General features: G+C 37.2%; 1 protein-coding gene and 1 pseudogene across 1 annotated transcript; both read right to left on the bottom strand.

The window, feature by feature from the left end:
• Window positions 1-1110: 1110 nt before the first annotated feature.
• Window positions 1111-3158, bottom strand: LOC122645149 (annotated as a pseudogene).
• A 1628-nt stretch (window positions 3159-4786) lies between these two features.
• Window positions 4787-8340, bottom strand: LOC122645150 (probable LRR receptor-like serine/threonine-protein kinase At3g47570). Its single transcript, XM_043838486.1, has 2 exons — window positions 5622-8340; window positions 4787-5175 (listed from the first exon to the last, which is right to left on the bottom strand). Exons 1-2 carry the CDS (start codon window positions 8338-8340, stop codon window positions 4787-4789), a joined length of 3108 nt encoding a protein of 1035 aa, XP_043694421.1.
• Between the last annotated feature and the right edge of the window lie 11261 nt (window positions 8341-19601).

The raw sequence follows: 19601 nt of genomic DNA on the forward strand, positions 1-19601 counted from the left end.
CACCTTCTTTAGGACATTCTTAGGCAAGCACTTCAAAAGGGCTTCTCTCCTCCATAAATAAGAGACGCTTTTTGGCACTTCAAACATTAATTCTAAGTGTTCCTACCTTCTTATAAAAACTCTACTCTCTCATACTTTGTTTTGTACTCTTACATTTTGTTTGAGAATGTTTTCTCTTCCTCTATTCGTTGTGTTGACTGAGCTTATCCTGAAAATGCCCCGACATAGCCCAAGAAGCAAATGTAACAATTACTGGAGGGTCTAAGGGGCTGTTTCATCTTGGGGATTGATTCCCAAGAAGCTTCTTAAAGTTAATGGGTGCCGATCAGTGTGTATTTGGTGTCAATAATGGTTTTTTTTTTTTTTTTTTGTCTTTTCTTGAAGAGACACCTTCTTTGGGATATCCTTAGACAAGCACTTCAAAAGGGCTTCTCTCCTCTATAAATAAGAGAGACTTTTGGCACTTCAAACATTAATTCTAAGTGTTCCTACCTCCGTATAAAATCTCTATTTTCTCATACTCTGTTTGGTACTCTTACATTTTGTTTGAGAATGGTTTTTCTTCCTCTATTCGTTGTGTTGACTGAGCATATCTTGAAATACCCTGACATAGCCCAGGAAGTGAATGTAACAATTACTGGAGGGTCTAAGGAACTGTTTCATCTTGGGGATTAATTCACAAGAAGCTTCTTAAAGATAGTGACCGATGGTACAACTCAGCCCCACCATCACATGAAAATTCATTTAGAGCAAGTTACAGTGACAAAATTGGTGTTCAAGCTTAAATGTTTTACAAGTGGAGTACTAACATCATTAGTGAGTGTTTGCCTTTTCCCATATTCTATTTTAAAAAGCAAGGAGATAATTTGAAATATTTTCATTACAGAGAAAGAACAAATAAATAATATTAATGGGGTAACTTTCAGCCATAACCCCTAACAACAGATAAGCTTACCATGCCTCTCTACAACAACCCAAGTAGGGTAGAATCAGTCCTAAAACCCAGGAAAAAAACCACCACTCCAAGATCATACAAACATTACAAAAGAAAGAAAAAAACAGAATCTCAATATTTTTTCCAAATCGAAAAACTTTAGAGCTTTGAACTTATTCTGTAAATTTTTCGGATCGTGTATTACATCTGGTACATTTATATGCCCGACTTAGAGGTTATTGCTTGATTTAGCTTCTCCACAATACAGTATGAGATCTTCTTAATTACCTTTTCTGGAAATTGAACAACCTTATTGAGACAGCAAAGACGAAAACAAATATTATGGTGAACCCAACAATCACAGCAGCAACAAGTCCAAGGAAACTGTGTTCATAGCCAAAATAGTTCTTCACAAATTCTTCAACTGTCTCCCCTGTTTCCAACCTTTCCACTATATCTCCAAATTGAGACGCAACCAATCCATACATTGTCCAAGCAACAGGGGTCATCCAGGAACACCAAACCCACCACACTGAAATTTTCTGTTAAGAGTCAAATGGTAGAAACGTAAATAATTAAAGAGAGGAATTTCATGCACAATCACCAAAATAAATAATTAAAGGGGACGGATTTTGTGCAGGCTATTGTGTGATTCGTCGAATAGTGGGGTATGGTATTTCAGCAGGGCGTTGGTCTCCATTGTACGGTTATATGTATGAACGTGCATCATGCACAGCCGCACATATAACATTTTGCCATAATTAAATAACTATGAGGAAGGTATTCGTACAAGGGAGATTATCCCATCAATTCGGTCAAATAGAGGGGGCAGAGGTGTTTATGTCATTTCGAATGGGCATTTATACTAATCTAATCACATTTAATGCCGGTCGTGCATATACACGGCTGTGCATGAAAACGTTTGCAAATAACTATAATAGAAATAAAAGAAGAAAAAAATTTGTGTTTCTTTTATTATTTTTTGTGCTCTTGTTCTCTTAGATTGGTAAAACACAGATAATGTAACTTACTGATTTTGGAATTATGAATCCGGAGAAGAGGTTCCACATTGCATAGAATGCCGTAGAAATTACAGCAGCGATGTTACGGTTGGGTGTCAAGGCCACTGTCACAATACCAAATAAGGTAAAGTATAACGTGTAAAGTATATGGGAAGAAGATATACCAAAAGAACTTCGCAACCTCCCAATGTAACCCAATCATCGCATACACTATAAGAGCATATACTATACATTGTATAAAGACATACGGAAGCTCAATGAAGACCTGAAATAGAAACAGGACTTTTATTTAATGTGTTATTCAAAATTAAGTAACTAATTACCGCTTATACTCTATCAGATACATTCTAAACAGATAGATGTAAATACCTGGGCAAAAGCATATGGCATAGTTGAATACATTCCAGCAGCCCTTTCTCTATAAAAAACTGTTCTTTCAACAGCCACAACTGGTTGCACAGCAGATGCATTCTGTATCCCAAGAAAGATAACAGCATCATCAACTTCTATTTAGCAGAGATTCATATATTGTGACATTAAGGGAGTGGATGTCATTTTGCTCACAATATCCTGCTATACGAGCAAATGTCTCCCGCTTCTTGGGGTAACCTGATATGGTTATCCTTCCGTCAATATATCCACCAGTTTTTCTTCGTGCTAACACCCATTAAAGCTGTAAGAACTCTGGGCGAGAAGCTCCTACCGGTCTTCTGTAACGCCTTGTGTTTTCAATTACTGTATCCAATATTGAACAGCAAATAAGAAACTATGCTGCTCTGCTAGCTACATAGTTTTAGTATTTTTGTCGAAAAATTAGGATACCTGTGGCATGTCTACAGAGTATCTTACTCCTTTGTTAAAACATGTTGAATCACATTTGAGAGTTCAGGAAAACATAACAGATCAACGACCCTACTCCAATCCAATATCAGTATGTTTCAGTAAAAAATCCTTTAGACTGATTGTAATCTTTAAGATCCATGTTGGTAGCGAATATGCCCATGGAGGGAAGAAACGAAAGTCTCTTTGCTTGTAAAACCCAGAAAGTTTCAAGAATGGAAATTATTGACATTATAATTAAGTTGAAAACTACCGAGAAAGAAACATCAAATAACCAACACGTTACTCACTTGCCCTGCCCTGTCTTGAAAATGTTGACAAATGAGTTTCTCTTCATCAACCACAATTCTCTTGTCATCCATTGGAGGTAAGCAAAATCACATAATAAAAACTCAAACTCTATTTTCCCCCTTTCTATTCATTTGAAGATAATGATTTTCATTATGACTACAAAAATTAGGAATTCATATATGGAAACACTCGTATTATGAAATAACACACCAAAAAACTTCGTAAACAAATCCATACCATAAGAAACTTGAGATATGTTATCCCTATGACATAAAGTAGCTACCAAGTTTTTACCAAACAAAAAGGTAGCTAACAAGTGAGCTACCCATATAATATGCGAAAGAAAATTAAAAGATGATAAAAGGATCATTAACATCTAAGTGACGAGGTTAAAGTAGAGACATGACCATTCTGTATAACTGTTTTTCATCAAACAAAATTGGTCACTGTCTCTTTTGTATCAGACTCCCCCAGTTGCACATCAATTTTCATACCTTTGGCTTGTTGCAATTCTTATTGAAGAGCCCTAATTTCCATTCTTACAACCGACCTTGAACCTGCACATTAAAATCCACATATTACAACCACAAAACAACTCAAGTGAATTCTTGTGATCGAACTGATGATGCCTTAGGATGTGTTTGGTATGCATTCTCAGAATAGATTTTGGGTAAAAAGCACATTCTAAAGTGAGAAAAATACTCAATCTTAGTTTGTCAAAATACTTCAAAAGCCCAATCGAAGTTTAGCTTGAATCAGCCTGTTTGGAGGCTTCCAAGGGCTGATAATATCAGGCATGTTGCTTATAATGCTCTTAGGATGAAAATCTATTTTTCTAAGAACAAACACTATTCCTAACCCTTCATATGTAATAACATCTAATTGCAACATAACTAAGCATGTTTCAAATCACAAGTTTTTCAAATTTAGAGAGTTGCTGATGTATGAGTAACAAGGAATGGTTTTAAAATTAAAGAAAGAGTAAGAGTGCAAATTTTGTATATTCAACCAACATGCTATTGGAATTTCTCGCAAGAGTTGCCATTATCATGTCTTCAAATGCTTGAAAAGACTCCTAAGATACATGATAACAACATTTCTAACAGATTCCTATCGAAATATCTGAATCTTAGGGGGAATATGAAGTTCCAAATAAGAGATGACCTCGATGTCACTTGAAGCATATCTTTTGAATCCGGAGAGAGTGCCACTTTGTAGAGGAGTCTCCGACCTAATTCCAGGGCCATGCCTCCATTTTAAATTTTTTCCTTCATAAGCCCGGTAAAAAAAGTTTGGAATATAGAGTTACTTGTCAAAAACTGATACAACCTTGATACAGATTGGGCTCCAATAAGGTTGAAATTGAGTCTTAAATTCTTCCAATTATCAAATTAATTGTTATCATATGTGAATCATGGTTTTAAAATGGTATCGAATCAGGCCTATCGGCGGATCCATGTTGGTATTGGTCGTGATCTGCTCAACCCTGGTCGGTATCCATAACGGTATTGATACCGTTTTTAAAACTTTGGTGTGATTAACCCTAGATCAGACTACTTCCGTTGCATGCACTAGAACTTTTTTTCCCTAGTTTATCATGAGTATTAACTAGCAGTGACAATACAATAAATACAAAGATAATAAATTCAGAATCGCCTTATAATCAAGCATAGTTGTTCTGTATTGATAAATTAATGCTTCAAGAAAATTTTCCTTTGATTAAATGTAGTCCTCTCGCAACATCATTCATGTTCATACGTTCTCTTGGCGATTCCATGGTGCACTGGACTGCAATTTCAATTATTGACGTTATGCAATCTTGCAATTGATCTGTCCTATTACTAGGACCTTTAATCCTATTGGTAGCAATCTCTTCAATCTCTTCACTTTGTTCTTCCTTGGGTAGGAGTGTTGGGTCTAAAATTTGCATCACATGTACAGGTAAAGCTGCTTTTGCAAAGTTATGGAGATTTAAGTCACCAGTAAACATTTGATCTGTTGGCCTTTTTCCTGTGAACATCTCCAATAAAAGGATCCCATAGCTAAACACGTCCCCTTGGATGGTTGCCCTTCCACCCATTCCATATTCTGAAATTTAGAAACCTCACGTTGTTAGTATAATAATAAGAGATACGCATATTTTCATTATACAGTAGAAATTACGGTCTGAGATATGGAAATTGTGAACTTGTTATTCAAAAGTAGCAAGTTACATGGTCATTTTTTCAATTTGTAAACCATGGTTCTTTTGATGATTTTGAAAACAATCCAACCTATTTCGATCCAATTAGATACTTGGGTCCATTCGTAGTAAAATGAATTCCTAATTGAAATGAACAAGAACAAAACTATAATAAAAAGACATCCACCCTAATAAGATAGAAAAGTGTGTTGATATACTTAATCAAATATTAAGAACGAGTTCTAAACATCCAATACTAGTTGGATTGAAGTATTAACCTAATAAATAATTGAATATAGATTTAATGTATTGATTGATAGCTCAAAATAAAATTGTATTATTTATTTGTTACCTGGAGCAGCATAGCCAATAGATCCTTTTATCCCAATGGTACTAGTTTGAGTCTGGGATGAATTGTCATCGGGTTCTACAAGTAGCCTCGCCAAACCAAAATCACTGACCTGTGCAGTCAAATCTCTATCAAGTAGAACATTGCTTGGCTTCAAGTCACAATGAACAATTGGCACATAACAGTTATAATGAAGGTAATTCAAAGCAGAAGCCACATCAATTGCAATGTTTCGTCTTTGAAGAAGGTTTAAACTTCTTGAATGATTATGTGCCTCCACCGGCATATGCAACCAATCATCTAGACTCCCATTGGGCATGAACTCATAAACAAGGGCTTTGAAATCTTTGCCTTTTGAATCAATACTTGAACAAGAAGTCAAAATCTTGACAAGATTTCGATGCCGAATGTTTCTTAATGCTTTGCATTCAACCATAAAGCTCTTGTAGACTTTTGGATTTTGAAGGTTGAGTACCTTGACTGCAACATTGGTTTCACCTTGGTCGATAATCCCTTTGTATACAGAGCCAAATGTACTGGAGCCTATGACATTAGCTGAAGAAAATCCTCCAGTTGCTTGGAAGAGATCTTTGTAAGAAAGCTTTAAGAACTGTTCACCGATTAATGGTGTGGATGGAGGTTTACTTTTTGATCTTCTTATCCAAAAGAGAGTAAGAATGGAAGATATAAAAAAAAACCCAAGAATCACACCGATTATTGGCAAAACTATTCTAATAGCATTGGACTTTTCTTGTTTCGTAGATCCATGGTTTGTGCATGCAGGCAGATGTAACTCCGCAATTCCACCACAAAGCTTATCATTTCCATTCACAAAAATTGCACTTGCATTTCCAAAGATTCTTTTTGTTGGTACCTCCCCTTCAAGATTATTGAAGGATAAATTCAAACTCTGCAATGCTGAAAGTTTTTCTAGATCTTTTAGGATGTGCCCTGATAAGTTGTTGAGTGAGAGATCTAAATCTTGAAGCCCCTTCAAAAGAGTCAGAGATTGAGGAATGATTCCTTCAAAGAAATTACCTCCCATATAAAGATGTTCCAAACTATTACAATCACCAATGGAGGAGGGGATTTCTCCAGACAATCTGTTTTTGTAGATATTTATTGTAGAAAGACTCTTCAATTTACCGATTTCAATGGGTAGGGAACCAGTCAAAAAATTAGAAGATAAGTCGAGAGATATTGACAAGGAGGAAATAAGGAAGAGTTGTTTAGGTATCAGGCCTTGGAGGCTATTATTATACAAGGTTAGGAACTGTAACTGGTGGCAATTTCCAATGCTGGAAGGAATGCTTCCATTCAAGTTGTTTTCTTCTAAATGGAGTTCATACAAAAGAGTGAGATTGTCTATAGAGGAAGGTATCTGTCCTGAAAGTCTATTTCCACCCAAGAATAATCTTTGAAGTTTTGGAAGCTTCCCTATGAGAAACGGAATATTACCTTCCAAAAAGTTAATCTCCATGCCCAATTCGGTCAAGTTGACGAGATTCTCAATCCCAACAGGAATGGTTCCAGATATTTGATTCTCTCCCAAAAGAAGTATTGAGAGTTGTGTTGAGAGATTGGCTTTAAAGTTGGGAAGGGGACCCTTAAAACCATTATTGGTTAGCTCCAAATCCGCTAGATGTGTACAATTGACTAAAGAATTTACAAATTCTAAATCATCAGCTTCCCCTATTCCACATTGATTTCCATTAATTATGAACTTTTGAAGGTTTTGAAGATTTCCTAAGTTGTTAGGGACGGGTCCAACAAAACTGTTTCTACTGAGATCAATTATTTCGAGTGTTGAAATATTGGAGAAGGAATTTGGAATTCTCCCCGAGAAAAGATTCCATGAAATTGCTAGGATTTTGAGATTTGGAAGAGTGAGGGCTATGTCTCGTGGAAGTCTCCCATGCAGTTGGTTGATTGCAAGGGAAATCGTTTCAAGAGATGAGAGATTGTATAGTGAGAGAGGGAACATACCAGATAGGTTGTTTAGATGAAGTGATAGAGAGAATAAGTTGATTAGTTGACCAAAGGATTCTGGTATTCTCCCCTGCAGTTCATTCTCACCCAAAGAGATAAGTCGGACGGAGGAAATGTTCCCAAACGAAGCTGGTATTTCTCCTGTTAAACCATTAGTATGAATATAAATTAACTCCAGCTTTGACAAAGACGTAAATAGTTCACCTGGAATCTTCCCAACAAGATTGTTATAGGAGAAATTAATTACTCTTAGACGAGTGCAGTTGGCCAAGCTAGTAGGAAGTTCTCCTTTGAGGGTGTTGTTAGGAAAAATAATGAACTGTAGTCGAATCAGATTACCGATCTCATGAGGGATTTTGCCATGGAAGCTATTGTTTGCAATGTCGAGGGAATGAAGAAAAGAGAGATTCCCTATGGAAGGAGATATGTTACCTCCCAAGCGCTTCCCTCGTAAATACAAGCCGATAACCCATTGTCGGCGACGATGGCCACATGTGATCCCAACCCAGTTGCAGAAATGGATGGAATCGTTCCAAGAACTTAGTGCTCCATAAGGATCATAAATTTGCTTCTTGAAATCCAGCAAAGCAAATCGATCTGTCTCGTTGTTGTTGTTGTTGTTCCCTGCTACGGCTAAACTCATCATCATCAATGAGCTGCTGCTCCCAAAGAGGAGGAGGAGGAGGAGGAGAAAATTGAAAACTAGAAAAAACTGAAGGAGTACTGCAGCCATCATCGAACAGTAGTAGTGTTTAATAAGGATGATAGCTCAGAATTATTGTGTTTGGGAGAATTGAAGTATCCGACTCTATTTAAAAGGATTGTTATACTACGTGGCAAGAAAGAAACAACGATAATATTATATTCCACCAAAACAACCTTAATTGACCGTAAAACTAAAGTCTTTCATGTCTTTTACTTGGATTAAAAGGAAAACCATGCCAAACATTCTAGCGTATTTGAGATGGGGTTTCAGGAGTCTAGAGACTTAACACAGACACAGAATTTCCAATCATCAGTAAGACGAGGGTCAAAAGGTCAACAATTATAATTTTGCTAAGATTTATTTTTCTTTTTTTAATTAAAATTTTCATTAAGATGTCAAAAAGTTAATAATGACATAAAAAAACAAATAATAACACAACAAACAGAGAGCCCTTCAATTTTTCTTTTCTTTCCTTCTTTATGGAGTAGGACCCATATGATTACTTAGAGTAGGATCCACACGGCTCCTTACATCAAGTTGGTTTCACAAATTTACTCTATTCTCTCACATCATTTTCCTTCACACTGAGGATCCACACGGTAGTTGCCAAAAGAAAAGCTACATGTGCTTTCACTCACAGCCTATGAAGTCCCATGTTTCTACTATGTGCATTGATTAAAAATAAAAAATCAAATAATTTTTTTAAACTTTTAAAAAGGTTAAAAAGGTTAAAAAGTGTTATGTGGGAATGATGCATCACGATTCACATACTAATTAAATATTAGGAAAAAGAGCATTACTTGGTCGTATGGCCCGCATGGCTCCTGCGCCTAGACATAGAAAAGTGCTAAGTACCGCGTTGTCCAAGGCGGAATCTCGTCTGGGGCGATGCTTACACGTACACTTCCATTGGCCAGCTGCAGCCTCTACAGGCCTTGACAGTGATTTTTCCCCAAAATATTGACTATTAGCCACACTGTGCACACAAAGTAGGTGTCGACCTGTGTGGCACACCGTAGTGGATTGTCATTGTTGCCAACACTCCTAATGGCAGTCTACAGGTGCTACAGATGTGTTTGGGTGTTTTCAGGGTGTTTCAACAAGTTGCAAAGTCTTACAAATTCCCTAGGGGTAGTCTAGTAATTTTTTAGAGTCCCGACAGTGAATGGAATGGGTCCCACATGTACTGAGTACAGTGGGCCCCAGCCAGCCCAGGACAAGTGTGTAGCAGCCATGGCAGGCCCTTAGTTAGTAAATTCGCGTATCATATGCGTATTATACGCGTCCCCATATTTTTAAACATATAATACTCCCGTCTCCGTATTTTCCCATATTTTTATAAAAAAATGCGTTTTTAATCAAGCGAGTATTATACTCGTATAATATGCGTATTATACGTTTTTTTTTTAAAAAAAATTTACCCAAAAGATTAGAATTTAGGGAAACGATTTCACTTTCCCTTTCGTCCCTTTCGATTTGCGTTGAACATCCAACCGTAGCAGGCAACAGTAGCCGCCCTCCATCTCCAATCATCCTCGTCATCTCCGTTCAACAAAGCGGCACTTAAGTCTTGTACTCTCCTCTTGTTTCTCTGGTCTTTGAACTTTGATGGTGATAGTGAAGCAAATGAATCTGGTGTGATATTGGCGAGAACGGCTCAATCTCTATTCTATTTTATTCTTGTTTTTCTGTCTCTTGTAGCTAATGTGTACAGTGGAGATCCATATCTGGAACTCTCCCTCTTGTCTTGTGTTGGTTAATTAGTGGAAACTCATCCCCCTTCACAAGAACACATCTGGTTAAAAATATATGGTTATCTCATTGTAGATAGAAAAAAATGTAATGTTGGAAGAATGATTTAATGATAAGGTAATCAACTTGCTCATGTCATTTTCAGACAATCTACATTCATTTCTTGTAGATTATTGATATTTTGGTATGTTAAACGATAATCTTAGAGATGTTATATAGCATATTATATTATTGTGTTTATTTTAGTTCATAAAATCATGATATTATTTTGTTTATTAGGTGGTGAATGCATGTTATATAATGAATATATGTTCGTTTTTTTAAAAGTATTATTGCCGTCTATGTCGTATTATACCCGTATTAAATGCGCACCGTATTATTACCGTATGCATTTTATGAAGCCGGATTTTTGAAAAGTATTATTACCGTCTAGTCCGTTTAATTGCCGTACATATCCGTTCCCGTTCAATTGCCGTTCCCGAACTTACTAACTAAGGGCAAGCCTTGCAAGGGGGCCACACAAACAGGTGTCAAAGCACTCAGTGTACGCAGCCCATGGTACACAACATACACATATGAGGATTCAACTTATTTGCGACGGATGTGTCACAAATGCTCATGCCCATTATGTGCTCGACCATTTAACTCAGAGGAGTTTCAAAGATACAATTCTTTACATAGCTACTGTTTTGGTTTCAACATTATAAGCATTTACTAAAAAAATTTATTTCCTAAGTTTGTTAGTTGATCAAAGGATTCTGGGATGCTTCCTTGCAGTCCATTTTTTGACAAAGAGATAACTTGGATGGAGGAAATGTTCCCAAAAGAGGCTGGTATTTCTTCTGTTAAACCATTCTCATTAATAGAAATTATATTCCACCAAAAGAAGCTTACTTGACCTTAAAAGTAAAGTCTTTCATCTCTTATTACTTATACGTAAAAGTTTTCAAGCACGGCCGTGTATGGTGCACGACTGTGCTTTCAACCATTGGATGGGGATGAAGAACCGTGTATTGTACACAATCATGTTCATCCAACGATTGAAAGAACGACCATGCACATGCACGGCCGTGTATGAAAACTCTCCCTTTACAATAGTGTTTAGTCAGTCAAAGAAAGTCCTCTTTAGTCAGTCAATGAATTCAACCATTTCGACACAGGATCTCATGTGGTCGATCTAATGCTTCTTTTGAGGAAATTTGGTCCCTTAGATCCAATTGTTATTGTAATCTGCAAGTATTATAACCAACTCATAGATTGGATCGTTAAAGAAAGGCAGGGACCAGTGGAGCCCAATAAGAAAGGTTAATTAGTAGGACTATTAATATGTGTTCTTAATTATTAAGAAAACAAAAGTACGGATTATGGAAGATTTGAAAATTAATCTACCAAACATTACTTTAATTTTAAATCTAAGAGAAAAAAAAACAAATTAATGATTGATGAATGATAGTGGAAATTGCCTCTCTTTTAAATTAAATCATCTTTAGACTATCATCGAAAAGGGGTGGAAATGTGGAACCCATGTAATTAATTTGCGCAGAAGCTTTTAGTATTGTTTACAAGGATTCATTTTGCTTGTCTTTTTCGTTCTTCCTTTTAATACATTTTTCTTAGCCTAACCCAAAAGAAAATGAACACACATAAAATAAACTATTTCAAAAAAAATATAAAATAAAGAACCCATTTATTTGCAGGCTATAGTGACCAGAAACAGATTAAATTGTTTAATTATGATTATTGACACTTTAAGTTTACATGTTTCAACTAAATACATAATTATATTACCAAAAAACAAAAAACTAAATACGTAATTATAATTGATCCATTTGTAATTTAGGCGTTTTGACCTAAAAAAAAAAGGGGTTTTCACTTGGATTAAAAGGAAAACCAAGACACTCTAGCATAGTAGGTGGGGATATTCAAGAGTCTATAGACTCAAGACAGCCAGAGAATTTCCAGTCATCTGCAAGACGAGAGTCAAAAGGTCAACAGGACTGACTTCTCTAATACTTCTTTTTTTATCAAAAGCAAACACACGCTGATAGTTCAACTAATATCAGTTTTAATTATAAAAATATTAGGTGTATCAAACTCGCTGTGAATCTAGCTAAATGTGGACAATGTAACAAATATGTCTATTGCCCTGATGTTTAATATACTTTTCTGTTTCTTCATCAAAAAAAAAAAAACAAGCGTGATTTCTTTAAGATTTCTTTGTTATCAAAAGCAAACACTAAAGCTAATTGCCAAAAAAGCGTGATTTCTCTAAGATTTCTTTGTTATCAAAAGCAAACACTAGAGCTAGTTGCCAAAAAAGACTGATTTCTCTAAGACTTTTTTTTTTATCAAAAGCAAACACTAAAGCTAGTTGCCAAAAGAAAAGTTACATTTGCTTTCACTCAAATACTAAAGCTAGTTGCCTATAGAAAAGTTACATGTGCTTTCATGTGTTTCCACATGGATTCATTAAAAAGAAAAACCAAATAACTTTTGTAGATCTTTTACGATTCACATTGATAAGGCATAAAATAACCCCACCAATCAGAAGCTGTCAAGTGGATGGACTAAAAACGGGCCCAAGGATCGAGCCGAGCCGTGTAAGGCTGGGTCGAACCGTTCATCGAGGGAGGTGACACCCATCTCTAGCGGACTGAGCACCCAGCCGAGCACTCGCCTCACCGAGGTCCGGGCCGAGCACCCCGTACGCGGCACTACCCACCGAACCAAAGAGGGCGGTCGAGCCCACGAGGCCGAGCGTCAGGCCCGCCGAGCTCCGAGCCAAGCTCATACAGAACGACCGGAGGAAAATAAGCTACGCGGCCTGTACCTAGCCGAACCCACACATTTGCCGAGGCCGAGGCAGAGGACTGAGGCTGTGGCCGAGGCCGAGCCCTCTCCTGAAGCACCTATAACTCCCCACCGGGGATCACGGGGCCACGTCACCACAGTCCGAGAATTACGGGATAAGGACCAAGCCACAATCCCATGCGATACCGGATCACACTCCCATTAGGACTCTTACCATAGTGAGAGTCCGACCCCAAAAATCACTCTCCGTATCGCTCTGCGTGAAAGAGTCTTACCAAAGAAGAACTCTTACCATATAAGGACTCCTCCAACCACCTCATCTCATCCTATAAATATCCAAGTATGGAGCTCACATGCTCACCTCACTTTTTACTAGATGTTACGTTGTTGCACGGGAGACCAGACTTGAGCGTCGGAGATTTCTAGGTCGGAGCCACACCGGCTCTCTTGCACTCACTCGATTTTTTGCAGGCTCATCTGTGGGCAAACCGGACAGCGGAGGTTTTCACACGCAACACACATATTAATAAAATATTGAGAAAAAGAATTGTACCTGATCGCGTGGCCTACATGGTTTCTGTGCCTAGACATAGAAACACACTAAAGTACTGTACTGCCCCCAAGAAAAAGTGGATTCTCATCCAAGACGTTGCTTAAGCGTACGCTCCCATTGGCCAACATGCGCGTGAAAACTCTAGAGACTCAGACAACGATCTCTTACTTTAAATTATTAACTTTTACAAAACACATGCACACACACACACAAAAGAAAAACTTTTACAAAACACCACTCACGATCCACATAGAATAATAGCCAAAGCAGTGCACCATAGGTCCAAAATAATTAAGACAACAATTTTATGACTTTTGAAAAAAGAACAAAAGAAATAAACCATTAAATAAGGTGTTCTTTTGCTTTTCTGTGGCAAACAAATTAAGATGGGGTGTTGAATTGGCCAAGATGGGACTCGAGTTGTCCTTCATTCTCGAATATGTTTTGTGGGTAGGGTATGTCTGTTTGAATGAAAATAATACCGCAAGCGTACGGGTCAATCGTAGCTATGGGTCGAACACGAGGAGATATACGCCATTCTATTTAACTAACTTAAAAGTAATGCAAAGTGAACCGAATCGAATTGAACTTGCTTGCATGAATACTTGAATAAACTTACCATGGCTTCCTCTTCTAAATCTCCAAGTCTTGTCATCATTATAGGAACTTAGACTAGGAAGCCTTAAACTAAAACTATTATAACCATATTGAAGACATAAAATTAAAGCATAAATCAAAAAGCATTATAACTATGGACTTGAAAGCATGAAATCAAAACTAAAAACTAGAAAGCAAAAAACTAGAAGGAGAAAAGAAGAAATTTCATTAATGAATTGAACTAAAAAATGAATTAAAACTAAATTAAAACTAAACTAAAACTAACTTAAAAAAATTGAACTAAAACTAACTCAAAAATTAACTAAAAAAAAATAACTAACTTACAACCCAAAGGGCAAGGGGTATTTATAGGGGGAAGGGAGAAGAGAGAAGAAGGAAGTGGTCGGAGAAATATTCCCTAAGAAAAGAGAATATTCTCTTCTCCTTCCTCCTTTACATTGCCTTGAATCCCAAGAAAAAAGAAAAAAAATAGAAAGAGGGAGAGAAAAGAATCCTAGATATATAAATTTTCTATTTATTAAAAAGTAACTTTCTAATTCTAACTTGTGCTTCTTTTTCTTTGTAGGTGTCTTCTCCAAGCAATGAGATCAAGGCATCTTTGATTTTTCAACCTTCCATAGATGAGAGAATATCTTTCAAATTAAATCTATCCATAGTCAAATCCCAAAAGTACCCTTGAAAAGTTGGAGGAGAGAGAGAGAGAGCAAGGGTGATGACTAGGATTCCACTCATAATTAATGAAATGTCAAATCTGTCCTTCAAAAAACGTAGAGCATGGGATGCTTATATGGGCCTCACTGTTGTATTTCTTACGAAAAATCACCCAACATAGATCCAAATTTTGTCTAATTTGGAGTTCGGGAACTCAAGATATCTCAAGTTGAAGTTGGACTGCTCCAGAGCCTTCCAAATGGAATCTTTCGGCTAACAAAAAGATAACTTCTGATCATTGCGTTATGGCTCCTGAAATCTGAACTTCTGCTTTACTTTGTCCCCAGCTGACTATCAATAATTACAAATAAACCCCTATCCACGGAAACGGCCGTAACTTCTTCGTTTCAATTCGGAATCAAGTGTCGTTTGAACCGTTGTGAAGCTAACTCGACGGGCTACGTATCCATACTATTAATACCTCAAAATTATGCTAAGGGGCTCACTGTAATCACATTCAAATTTGATTCATTGGCGTGATTCTTTTAGTGCTCAATCCAAACTTGATTTTCTCAACTCCTGGGCGCTTCCGGCTATTCTTAGCATCTTTTGTTCCATTTTCACAAGAATTCACCTAAAACCTGAAAAGCACAAGAAAACACCGAAGTAACTCTGTCCAATGTGGTAAAATGTATGTTTTATAAGATTTCACACATAAATGTGCTTATCAGATTCCCCCACGCTTGAACGTTACTTGTCCTCAAGTAAAGCAAAAGAAAAACTAACCTAGAATGCAGAAAATCCTAACTCACTTTCGTAGGAATCACGGTTGCACTTAGCATGTGCAACAAGCCTTTAAACCCCTAGGTTACCCCTAGTGGACGAGTTGTGTCTCGTGGGTGTTTGCAGTGAATGTACACCCAAAATTCAATTGTAAATAAATGCTGTAAATTTTAATCATGGCATAAGTAGGATACTGCATATAATCCCAAAAAGTGTTCAACAAAAGATCAAGGAGACAACGGTTCCCCCACACTTGAATTTTATCACCCCACATCAATTCAAGTAACAAGCATGCATCAAGATGAAGGGACCTCCTCATATTTTCTGAGCACTACTCACCTTCAAGTAAACCACTCATAGCATCGATGGAACCAAAGACTTAGGCATTGAGTATTGTTGACCATAGTTTCTTTTTTCAGGCATTAAGGTAAAAGTTTTTTTTTTTTTTTTTTTTTCTTTCTCAACCACAAACTCTATTTCTACTCCACTACTGTACTCTGAATGACATGGTGGAGCATACACTAGACACCCAAATACTTGGTAGCTTCGCTGTTTGCATATATCCATAAGACATTGAGACATTGATGCAAGAGTTTTTTTTTGGAAAATTTACACATACCACCCCTGAGGTTTGACGAAAGGATATTTTCACCCTCCAGTTTTGAAAAATTCTGCGTACCCCCCTGAGGTTTGCAAACAGTAACAAATAAGCCCATTCCGTCAGTTCATGACTAACACTGTTAAAAATTAGACTTGAATTGATGGAATTGCCCTTCTAAGAAAAACCCAAAAAAAAAAAAAGGTGAATGGATAAAATTACCCTTACAAAGGAAAATAAAAAATCTGCAACTCATCTTCCCCAATTCGATTGGGGAAGATGAGTTGCAGGTTTCAAAACCATCAACTTGGATTCATACTTCGCACCTTGTCGGGCAGGACAACCCTAATCGATCAATTAATGGAACCAAAATCATAAAACGTTGAAGGTAAAAGCTGGTCTCATCCTCTCTTTTTCTCTCCGTCCGCTCAATTTAGAAAGTGTTTCTGAATGTCAAGTTTTTGAATTGATCTGTCCATGAATATTTCCTTACAAATGCTTTGTTTCCTTGTAAAATTTCAGGTATTGTGCTTAATTTTGTAAATGAGGTAATGTTTCTGAATTTTCAGGTTTGTTGGAAAGAAAGAAAGAAAGAGTCGGTCATGAAAACCCTAACCCCAATTCCTCTTCCATCTTCTTCTTCCCCATTAGCCTCTTCTTTCTTCCTAACAAATCCTAACCCCAATACCTAACCACTCTCTTACATCTTGAGGAACTCTGAAAAGGAGACTGGTGAAACATCCGCTTCTCCATGGAGTTCCAGTATCAAAGACAAACCGGCCTCTTGCGTCTTGTAGGAGCATGCCCAAATCCACCCTACCAGAGTCTGAAACATCCAATACAGAAAGAATCCTCTCATTGATTGCTTTAACAGAAGAAGGTGTGAAGTATGAATCAGGGCTTTCTAGAGGCTCACCACGTTGAATCGTTGTGATGTTGATCTTCTGAAGAAGGAAATGAATGAAACAGAAGTTCCAATGTCCTATTTTGGTAATGGTATTCCTGAGAAATCAATCCGCAAGGCTACCTTGGTGGTATGTGTAAAATCAAAGATGAGTTGGACAGAAGAAGCTCTAATAAGGGTTTCTCCCAAACCACGTCGATTTGTTCAGGTGGGAAAAAAAATGGAAAAAAGAAAATTAATTCAGAGGAGAAATCAAAGTAGGTGAAGAAACAAAAACAAAATTAATGTTTTTCGGTTTCTTCTTATAATTTTAAAGTTTTGTTGCAATCTATTCTGTATATGACCTTTTATCAACTGAGATTGCAGATTTCTTCTTTTTTTGCTCTCTTTTTTCGTTTGGTTTTGTTTATGAGATTGCAATCTATTTTGAAAATTGATAAGTCTCTAATGAGGAAACGATGGCTTAATTATGACCATTTCTCTGCTGAGATTGCAGGTTTTTCATTTTCCTTTTTGGAAACGATGGCTTAAACGGCTCTTGGGATCTTCAAGTTCACAGAAACAGACAACCCTCATCTTTCCCAATTTCCCCAAAACTTGAAACCCTAAACCCCTTTCCTATTATTGGGGAAGATGAGTTAGTTGCAGGTTTTTTTTTTTTCCTTTGTAAGGGTAATTTTGTCCATTCACCTCTTTTTTTTTTCTGGGTTCTTCGTAGAAGGGCAATTCCATCAGTTAAAGTCTAATTTTTAACAGTGTTAGTCATGAACTTACGAAATGGCCTTATTTGTTACCGTTTGCAAACCTCAGGGGGGTATGCAGAATTTTCCAAAACAGGGGGTGAAAATATCCTTTCGTCAAACCTCAGGGGTGGTATGTGTAAATTTCCCTCTTTTTTTTTTTTGAGTTTCCTTCCAAGGAATTTCGATCAAGTCACTCTACTTCATGAGGCACAGTGCCCTGTCTAGTCTCAAGGAATTCCACTTTTCTTTCTTTTTTTTTTTTTTTCTTTCACTTTCACTTTCATGCCTTGCCTTGCCACAAACAAATTGGTCTCAACTACGAGCCAAAAGATCAAAGGGTCCATAAAACACATAGAGAAATCTAGCCATCAAATGAAATAATGCTCATATTTTCAAACTCAATCCCCATCACCGGATACAAACCAACTACCGTCCTTGAAAAGGGATTTTTTATTATTTCGCATGTTAGGGCACCTAATTCCCTCTTTCTCTTGCTTCGCAATCAAAGAACGTATGCACAACACCAAACTACTACCACAATCAAAATTTACCAATTAAGCCTAACATCCCCCCCCCCCACACACTTAATTCATGCAGTGTCCTCAATGCATGCATAAAAGAAGGAATAAGGACAAGGGAGGAGATGAAGGGGCTTCCCAGATATAATCAACAAAGAGGATCATGAAGAGTCATGAGCTCTACAAAAAGTGCTAGGAGCAACAACAAAAATTTCAATCCATGGCCAGTAAATGGAGGAATAGCTTCAGAACCAGAAAACACTCGACCATGAATTTTAGTAAAGCGAGAAAAAATATGGAAGTTAAGCACAATTGAGAAATATCCAATAGAAAAATCTGTCCTCATGGGACAGTGGAAAATGAAGGCATTAAAACTCAGGCCATAAATCCATCCCTTCTCTCCCGTTTGCAATGTAGAACACCTGTAATTCTTTGAAAAACCAACCAAAAACGGATCACAATATACTTCAAAAGGATCATAAATATCAGTAATCTCATCAAAATAATCATAAATGGGAGGTTTACTCAAATCAATCCTAGCAATACAACTATCCGCTCTTTGCATAACTTGGTTTTCCAAATAAGGATCATGGAAATATGCTTCAAAAGCATCATGACTAACATTATCCTCCTCAATAAAATCATCAAACCTAGGAGGTTTGGACAAATCAACATGTGAGACAATGGAATCCTCAAAATGACAATCATCTGGGTTTTCCAAAGAGAGAGGGGGAGATCGAATTTCTTGAGTTTCTATGCTATCATGCAAATCAAATTCCAAATCAATAAAAACTCTAGGCTCACTAAAATCAAAAATTTCAGGCAAAAGGTGGACTTCCCCAGGTAGCTCATCAAACCTCGCTTCACTAATATCTTTAGGAGACTCAATCTCAACAAATAAATCATCATGAAAAGCATCTTGTTGGGAGTGGCTCTCATTAACCTCAAACAAGGGTGGTGGACTTTCAACATCATTAAACTGGAGATGGGGTGGTTCATTCTGAACAGGAATCTGGTGACATAGACTAGGTTCAAGCTGACTAGGGAATGTACCCATTTCCTCCTCCTGTAACATGGTGATCAATTGAGAGAGTTGCTTCTCCATGTTATTACTTCTTTCTATAAAAAGGGCAGCGTTCCTCTCAAGCTCACTCATTCTGGCCTCCTCACCCATTTTCTGAAACTTAGGGGGTTGGTGATATGGTTCAAGGAGAGGTGGCCCATTGAGATTTAATAGAGGGTTGAGCATTGGAGGACCAAACTGACAATGATATTGAAAATTGGGTGGTCCAGCTTGGTTATTCCATTGATCCCACAAGAAATTGGGATGTTCACTCCACCCCTGATTGTAAGTGCC

This window comes from Telopea speciosissima, chromosome 11 (assembly GCF_018873765.1).
Source record: "Telopea speciosissima isolate NSW1024214 ecotype Mountain lineage chromosome 11, Tspe_v1, whole genome shotgun sequence".
NCBI lineage: Eukaryota > Viridiplantae > Streptophyta > Magnoliopsida > Proteales > Proteaceae > Telopea > Telopea speciosissima.

Coding starts and splice junctions, on each gene's coding strand:
- LOC122645150 (XM_043838486.1), bottom strand. CDS start 8,340: ATGGCTGCAGTACTCCTTCAGTTTTTTCTAGTTTTCAATTTTCTCCTC. Junction 5,176..5,621: donor TATTGGCTATGCTGCTCCAG/GTAACAAATAAA, acceptor TCTAAATTTCAG/AATATGGAATGGGTGGAAGG.